A 9,072-nucleotide genomic window follows, 5' to 3' on the forward strand; every position below is an offset into this window, starting at 1 on the left:
CTTTGCCAACAAAGGTTCATCTAGCCAAGGCTATGGTTTTTCCAGTGGTCATGTATGGATGTGAGAGTTGGACTGTGAAGAAGGCTGAGCGCCGAAGAATTGATGCTTTTGAACTATGGTGTTGGAGAAGACTCTTGAGAGTCCCTTAGACTGCAAGGAGATCCAACCAGTCCATTCTGAAGGAGATCAGCCCTGGGATTTCTTTGGAAGGAATGATGCTAAAGCTGAAACTCCAGTACTTTGGCCACCTCATGGGAAGAGTTGACTCATTGGAAAAGACTCTGATGCTGGGAGGGATTGGGGGCAGGAGAAGAAGGGGACGACAGAGGATGAGATGGCTGGATGGCATCACTGATTTGACGGACGTGAGTCTCAGTGAACTCCGGGGGTTGGTGATGGACAGGGAGGTGTGGCCTGCTGCGATTCATGGGGTTGCAAAGAGTCGGACACGACTGAGCGACTGATCTCATCTGATGTGAAAAATATGTGAAAGGCATGGATTTATCTCATGACTATAATTTTTCTTTTATATTTCTTGAATTAAGCTTCAGTAGAATGCACCATATTTAAAGACATACTTTTGGAGTTTTGGCCTTTGTTAAACTTTAACAAAATTGTTATAGCTAATATTTTTATTAGCATTAGCAAAATCTCTTTATCAGTAGAACCAAACTTTTAACATATCTACCTTCTCCTTCAAATGAATGATTTTAAAAAATTTATTTTATAAATTTATTTCATCAGCCTGTCATAATGAGTGCTTTAAGTAATTAACTAGACAAAATAATTTTAGTATATTTTAAGTAAAAAATGAATTATAGAACAGTTTCTATTTTTCATTTAAGTCATATATCACTGAATTCAAAACATTTAGTAATGTGTCAGACTGTGTGAATTAAGTCACATGTACTATAATATTTGAAGTATTTGGGTACTTTATACCATAAACAAATATATTTTTTGAACTAGGTTTAAATCAGCATGGCCATTTAAAATTCAAAAACTGAGAAAAAAAATTATCAAATTAGTTCACTAAACATCACTGAGCACAAAAAAATGAAAATTAATCTAACATAAAATCTGTTTTTTTATGTCTGTATATTTTAAATTAATCAACATATTTCTTATCAGCTTCCCATTATAAAGTTTACTGGTGCCATAATGGCAAATGAACTAATTAATTGACAAGAATTATATCTTTCTTACATACACATAGGGATATTCTGCACATATATACGCACAAGAACAAACAAGCTTATTTAAATATGTATATTAAGTAAGGTCACACAACTACCTTTCACTCTGAAAAAGTTGATGGCATCCCTGAGTAACTAAATACGAGAGATTTATTTCTAATCATCTTCTTTACAAACTATTTCATGCTATTTACCAGGTAACATTTCAGAAATGTATATACGACCTAATTCATTTCTTAACAGCAAATGTGGTCACATGAATTCATTAAAGAACTATAAAGAAAATATGCATAATACCAATGTACTCTGGCAAAAAGGATTCATTGATAAATCTCTATCACTGAGGCAAATTTCAAGAGAGTTCCAGAAAAATATCTACTTCTGCTTTACTGACTATGCCAAAGCCTTTGGCTGGGTGGATCATAATTAACCGTGGAAAATTCTTCAAGAGATGGGAATACCAGACCACCTGACCTGCCTCCTGAGAAATCTGTATGCAGGTCAAGAAGCAACAGTTAGAACTGGACATGGAACAACAGACTGGTTCCAAATTGGGAAAGGAGTTACGTCAAGGCTGTATTTTGTCACCTTGCTTATTTAACTTATATGCAGAGGACATCGTGAGAAATGCTAGACTGGATGAAGCACAAGCTGGAATCAAGATAGCTGGGAGAAATATCAATCACCTCAGATATGCAGATGACACCACCCTTATGGCAGAAAGTGAAGAGGAACTAAAGAGCCTCTTGATGAAAGTGAAAGAGGAGAGTGAAAAAGTTGGCTTAAAGCTCAACATTCAGAAAACGAAGATCATGGCATCCGGTTCCATCACTTCATGGGAAATAGATGGGAAAACAGTGGAAACAGTGTCAGACTTTATTTTTCTGGGCTCCAAAATCACTGCAGATGGTAACTGCAGCCATGAAATTAAAAAACACTTGCTTCTTGGGAAAAAAGTTATGACCAACCTAGACAGCATATTAAAGAGACATTACTAGTGGAGATATTACCTTGCCAACAAACGTCCATCTAGTCAAAGCTATGGTTTTTCCAGTAGTCATGTATGGATGTGAGATCCAACCAGTCCATCCTAAAGGAGATCAGTCCTGAATATTCATTGGAAGGACTGACGCTGAAACTGAAAGTCCAATACTTGGCCACCTGATGCAAAGAACTAACTCATTGGAAAACACCCTGATGCTGGGAAAGATTGAAGGAGGGAGGAGTAGGGAACGACAGAGGATGAGATGGTTGGATGGCATCACCGACTCAATGGACATGAGTCTGAGTAATTTCTGGGAGTTGGTGATGGACAGGGAGGCCTGGCATGAATTCCATGGGGTCGCAAAGAGTTGCACACAACTGAGCAACTGAACTGAACCGAGATAAATTTCAAGCTCTTGTCATTAGCAGCTAATACATGCACATCAAGCTGAAATAATAGTAATACTGCAGCTGGTTAGAAATTATAATTTAGATCTACTGATTATCAATATAATTGATCAATCGACCCCATGATTGATCTTTTTGCTTTTTATCTTGTATTATTTAAGTAAGGTTATTTTGAAACATATTTAGTAAGAATATTAGGTATAGAGATGCACTGATTAATCAACCATAGTTTTAATAAATATACATCTTTACATTAACAAAACTAATACATTTTTAACAAACTTGCTATATTACAATATAAAAGACAAATTCTTCTTCCTCCTTTTCCATACAACATCAATGAAGTATACATTACATTGCTGCCTAGTTGGAATAAATCATTTTCAAATCCCAAGTATGTGTTTCTGTTATGAGTACATGTGAATATGCGTGCTAATGGAATATACATATCCAGTTCCATCAGCGCTTCTAATAGTAGCATATGTAGGCATTTGTTTTTCATTAACTGGAAAAACCTAAATGCTTAGAGATAATGCAGAAAGTAATAAGAACAACTTTTTGTTTGTTATCTTTCCTTTATATCATACAGCACAAACATGAGTAGAAACAGACAAATTCTAACTTTAGATACTGTAGCATGTAAATGTTTCTACCAGGCAAATTGTCAAGACAAACTGGATAACATCAGTGAAAGTAGCTCTATACTTTCTTGGCTACAAAACTAGAAAGAGAAAATCTTGATACAAGAGACCTCTTTAGATAAAAACCACAATTTTTTAGCCAAAGGCAACTCCTCTCTCTCCCCCAAAGTGCCTAATCAGCTAATTTCTAAATGGTATAAGTCAACCATAAACTATAGACTTTTCTCTACTCTTTACTCTCATTCTTGATGCAGTTATTTGAAATTCAACTTTTAAATGCACAAATGATGAATGAAAATCTAAAACATTATTCAAAGTTTAATAAAAAAACAGTCTCCATCCAGATAGTTTATACAGACACTCAGAAAGATAGCAATTACATTATTTAGAAAGCAGAGTTTTTCCAAAAGCACAGTGGAGTTAAATAAATGTTCCAAATTTTCATTTATGCCTTTACTAATATATTGGAAATAATTCCATTGATAAAAGTAACCTACTTTTCAGTTAAGCCAAATAATACTATCCAACAGGAAATGGCAACCCACTCCAGTATCTTTGCCTGGAGAATCCCATGGACAGAGGAGCCTGGAGGGCTGTAGTCCAGGGGGTCACAAAGAGTGGGACACGACTGAAGCAACTTAGCAACCAATAAACATTTCAAAAGCACTGAGTCAGTAAATGGCAGTGACGCCAAATTCCATAATCACAATTCAAATTTCACTAACTTGTAAGTGTTTACTTTATCAACCCTAAATACAAATAATACAGACATAACGTACAGAAGAAAAAATAGTTTACAACAAGTTTTTGCAATAAGAAAAAAAAGCTGCTTCTTTTTTTTTCATGTAGAACATGAACAAGATAACCATATTAAACTAAGAAATGGTAGAAAGGCATTGTATAAATAATTCCAAACTCTACACATAACTTACCAATTACAAGTTTAAATATAGTAATATTTACTCATCAAAAATGTTCTTCAGCAGAGATTTATCATTCTTTCTGAGATGTCATAAAAACTAATCCTTTGATAATCACACACTCATCTTTGAAATTCATGGGGATAGGCAATTTTTTCAAATGGAAACATTCATTAACACATTTTGAAATTTTGGGTGATTCATTCTTCTAGCCCAATATCCAATAATTAATATAGGTCACTTAAATACTATTGTGAGATATACACTTTAATAAGTACCACACCTAGGAAAAGTAGTAAGTTTGGAAATTTAAAATGTCCAAATATTCTTTCACAAATCCTATTTGTATTTTATTATTGTCTTACCTCAATGATTTTGTCATGAATTTCCAGGCCATCTGCTCTATCAGCAGGTCCATTTTTCAAAATTTTTGAAACATAAATTCCTTCCATTGGTGTTTCTTCTTGATTATTCTATTAAAAATAAAACCGTTAGCAGTGAGAAAGATGTGAACAGAATTTTAAGTTAGATAAAAAAACAATTTAGTAAATGCAACATTGTCAAACCTCCCTAACCATGCAACTCTCTTTCTAAACTGGAGATTTGATATTGAACTATAACTTACTTAACACCAACTAGTCATTAATCTAGATGGCAGCTTTAGTGAAGGAATCCCACATCTTTGACAAGATTATCTATTTACTTCCTGTTTTTGTGTACATATACATAAAAACTATGAGGAAAGCCATGTATAAGGTGATAACAGTAGGCTTCTAAATATTGTTTATAAAACATCTCACTTCTAAAGAGGTGTAGCCATTAAAAAGATTCTAAGTTGAAGGAAATGAAAAGTATATCCAGCCTCACTATGTAATTGGTTTGAGAGGTAGTCATAATTCTAAAAATATACCCTCACAATGGGACACATTTGGAAATACAGCTCTGACTGTATCTATTCACAGGGGAAACCATTTACTCAAGTGTAAAATTCTGAAAGATCAACTCCGAATTTCAGTGGCTTTCTGGAATGGGTTCCATGTACAGTGAGTCTGATTATTAGTTAAACCTCAAACACATTGTCAGTATCATACACAGCATTTTAGTAAGTCACAGAACACCAATTACATTGCAAAACTCATTTAGGGAAAATGCCCAACATCCTATAATAATAAATTATATAATTTTAAATGTCACATCACTTTATGGCAGGTTAAATAAGATTATTTCTCATTTATTAGCCTTCTTTAACATGAATTTTCAGAGGCTCTTGAAAATGTCCAGTTTCATCTAAATGTCAAACACCTAACAGGGGAAAAGAAAACAAAATGATATGCTAAAAAGACTTCTACCTTTTCATAATAAAAGGGAACGGTTCTAGAAACAGAAACGTAGCAGTCATTAGTTGCTAGGTTTTTAAAATGCTAAATAAAAGGGGGAAACATGTCATTGCCATCCTGGCCTGAACACAGCATATGGCTAACAATGTTCAGTTCCCATGGAAAACATCTGCAAGGCAGGGCGCAAAACTTTCATGACAGCTGATTTGGGAAATTGAAAGAATATGATTTTTTAAAAACTTCATCACCCCTCCTAGTGAGGATGAAAATTAAGCTGATACAGTATTTGAAGGATAAGAAAGAACTTTGCAGCTGCAGTATTTATTATGAGTTTATAAACTCATGAATTTTGAAAAAGATTGGCATCAGTGTAGAAAAAATTATTCATTCAGTTAAATAAAGGAATTGATTTGGGGAGTCAAAATATGTCAGATCAACTATCTTTCCTAAGCATGGTATTTTCTATGAAATTGTGAAAACAACTATCTCTTATTTCAATTCATTTTAACTCTTCATTCATTCAAGATATATTAGAAACTTACTGGTCTGTGTTAGCATATGAAAATTAATCAATTTGAAATAATAAATAAGAGTTACGAACAAGTGATACACCTAAGACTATCAAGCAGAAATTGCGTATACATTTTTGTGAAATAGATTTATTCAAGAAAGTTGCCAACAGGACTATACGAAGTAGATAAAATGTGAAATGTACTCTTTTTTTTTTGAGTAGCAAAGTTAACTGTTGTTTTGTCTTATTTTTCTCAAAAAACTCTCACCATGTTCTGGAATATTTACACTGGAATATTTGCAATTAAGAAATCTGATACTTGATGACAAGCACTATTTTAAAGATTAAATCACTTTTTTTTTTTTTTACTCAAAATCCACAAATGAAAGCTAAGTATTCTATTATTTTATAAACAAGAAACGAGTTATGCATTAACAAGATCAGTTACCTGATTTGGTCGACCTCCTATAATATTGAATCCCAAAGTGTCATTTTCTCTTTCCAATACAATAGTGAGTGGCTTATGTTCTCCTTCCTAGAAGAAAAGGGGTAAAATAACTAACTAGTTAAAAATATAAAAGAAAAAAAGTAAATGCTACAAAATTACTTTTATTTTTTTGTTTTTTAATATAAATTTATTTATTTTAATTGGAGGCTAATTACTTTACAATATTGTATTGGTTTTGCCATACATCAACATGAATCAAAAATTTTTTAAAGTAAAAAAATTAAATTTGGAAAAGAGAAAACCTTAAAGTTTTAAAGATAAGCATGGCTGAATTCTTGAGATTAATTTCTTCCTAAATTTACAATAAAAGTATGCATTTTAAGGAAAAACCATGGATGTAAGAAAAATAACTATTTCCAAAAATGGCTAAATGGCTGTGTATTTTTACACATGCAGCTTTTATCCCAATGTAGCATATAATTCTGAGTCCACTGTAATTTAAAATAGATTTCTGATTCAACTATACAGGTATCTATGTTTTTCCTCTCCATTATAGATGAGTTTAGTAAATTGTTAAATAACCTAAGAATTATTTTGTATAAAAATTTCACTTTGGAAAGTCTTGAGGGATGTAAAGGATATTTATAAATTTATATGTATAATATATTATTTATAAATTTCTTTCAACAGTAATATTCAGATTGCTATTGAAATACAGGGTCTTGTAGGTTACAGTAATCCTGATTTTAAATGGTATTTTATTTGGTTTTGCAGAATTTTAAAAAGAGAGAGAGAGGATTTGTGTTAACTAAAGTAGTATGCATTGCTTTCCTGATGGCCAAATAATGGTTACACAAATAGGAATTCTATCTACAATATCTGCTTATTAATAAAGACCAATTTAAACATAAGATGAAATAGTATGAGACTATGAGCTTCATTCATGGTTATGGATATTATTAACTATCCGCGGAAATTACATGTTTGGTAATTACTCTGGAATGATGAATTTCCATAAACATCGTCACGGCTACTACCATCATCACCACTTTTTCTCAGGAGCTTTTCCCAGGCAGTGTGCACAGCAGCCCCTACTGGTAGAGGCAAAACATTTCTGAGCAGCACAGAGAAGCCCTTTTGGTAAGTAGTCTGTAAGTAGATACAGATCTCGCTCTGTTCTTCCTCACTTCTCAGAACCACAGCCTGACTTGTTGCATGGACTTCTCTGTCATATAATCTAGCCTTGCTCCTTTCCCCCAACCCTTCCTTCCCCCAAACCTTGTACCCTTAACCAATATTACAGACCATAATTCTGTGCTTCTCTCTGGTCTTCCCATTTTATAAATTTAACTAGATACAGATACAATAAAGAAAGAAACGTAATAGAATCCAATCTTTTAATAAGGGTGTACTTCTGATCAGACTAGATACAGCTCAGCTCCTCACCCTTCAATTATCCTTTTTTAGGTTCAAGGACAGAAGCTTCTAAACTTGGTGCCTGAGCTGGAGGCAGTGCAAAGCAGTCCCAGATGGGCATCCTCCTGGGTTGCTCCTCCCCAGGAGGCTGGGGAATGAAAACAGCTCCTTGAACGGAGTGTAAGTTCTGCTAAATCTCTGCTCACCATGGCAGCGACCAACAATGTCAAACACTGTGCAGAAGTCCTTCAGAAGAGAAGGAACAGCTTTATAAACAGGCCTCATCTCACCAGCCGCTGCAAGGAGGCTTGTTTATTCGATTGGAAAGTGGGCAGTCCAGGAACACAGTTCAAGGCCAGAAGCCTCGACAAAGAAATGAAACAGCTCAGGAGCTCATCGGGCTAGTCTGAGCGCAGATGGATGTGAGCTCCTGACTTGGTTCCCCAAGTCTCACACTCACACGCGCAACATTCCACTAATAATGAAATTCGGGAACACGTAAGGACTATTTAGGGAAGGTTAGGGTGATGAAAATAACCCGGTAGGTCTAAGAAATCTCATCTCTTCATTTCTTAACTCCAAGTGATTCTGGTTTCCCGCATCCCTGAGTCCCTGTGCTGAGTAGAAGGTGGCTGATACCGGCGGTTTGGTAGAAACTAAGTCATTCAGACCTAAAGGTGGGAGACTGACTGACACGCCCTGGGATGCTCGCCAGCGGCAATGGGGAGGCAGAGTCAGAGAGGTCCTCGTTTCCTGGCTTTCCTCCTCAAACTGGCTTCAGACAAAGGCCAAAGGTGCAAAAAAAAAAAAAAAAGGTGGAGAGGTTAGGGCAGGAGAGTGGAAGATGTGAAGCAAGGCTCTGGTGGGAAAATGAGTTGTATTAATTCCTCCTTCTCCACCGAAAAGTTGGAATTGAAGCTGTTACTTCTTCCAATCCCAGTAGAAGGGAAAGGGAGAATCCTCGTTGACTGCAATACTAAAACACAAGACAGGTAAGAGTAGTGGATGATCAGAGCGGTGGATGTTTCCTACTGCGTGAGGAAGGATGTCACCTTGCAAAAGAATCTTGAGTGCCAGAAAACACTGTTCCCCTTTCCACCCCGATGGATCATTCCCCGGTACCCCATCCCTCAGCCTTACCGCGTCGTGGCCGCCACCCAGGTCCCTGACGAAGTTGCGGACGTGAGCCATGTACTGGGTCAACTTCTCCT

General features: G+C 35.4%; 1 protein-coding gene across 1 annotated transcript in view; it reads right to left on the bottom strand.

The window, feature by feature from the left end:
• PDZRN4 (PDZ domain containing ring finger 4) overlaps window positions 1–9,072 on the bottom strand; it is a 431,600-nt gene that overhangs the window by 421,644 nt on the left and 884 nt on the right. The window contains exons 2-4 of the mRNA XM_010860771.1: window positions 9,002–9,070; window positions 6,446–6,532; window positions 4,515–4,622 (exon numbers count right to left, since the gene is read on the bottom strand). Of these exons, the coding sequence (XP_010859073.1) occupies window positions 4,515–4,622; window positions 6,446–6,532; window positions 9,002–9,070 (264 nt within the window). The remainder of the gene's footprint in view (window positions 1–4,514; window positions 4,623–6,445; window positions 6,533–9,001; window positions 9,071–9,072) is intronic.

Source organism: Bison bison, unplaced genomic scaffold (genome assembly GCF_000754665.1).
Source record: "Bison bison bison isolate TAMUID 2011002044 unplaced genomic scaffold, Bison_UMD1.0 scf7180017864470, whole genome shotgun sequence".
Taxonomy (NCBI): Eukaryota; Metazoa; Chordata; class Mammalia; order Artiodactyla; family Bovidae; genus Bison; species Bison bison.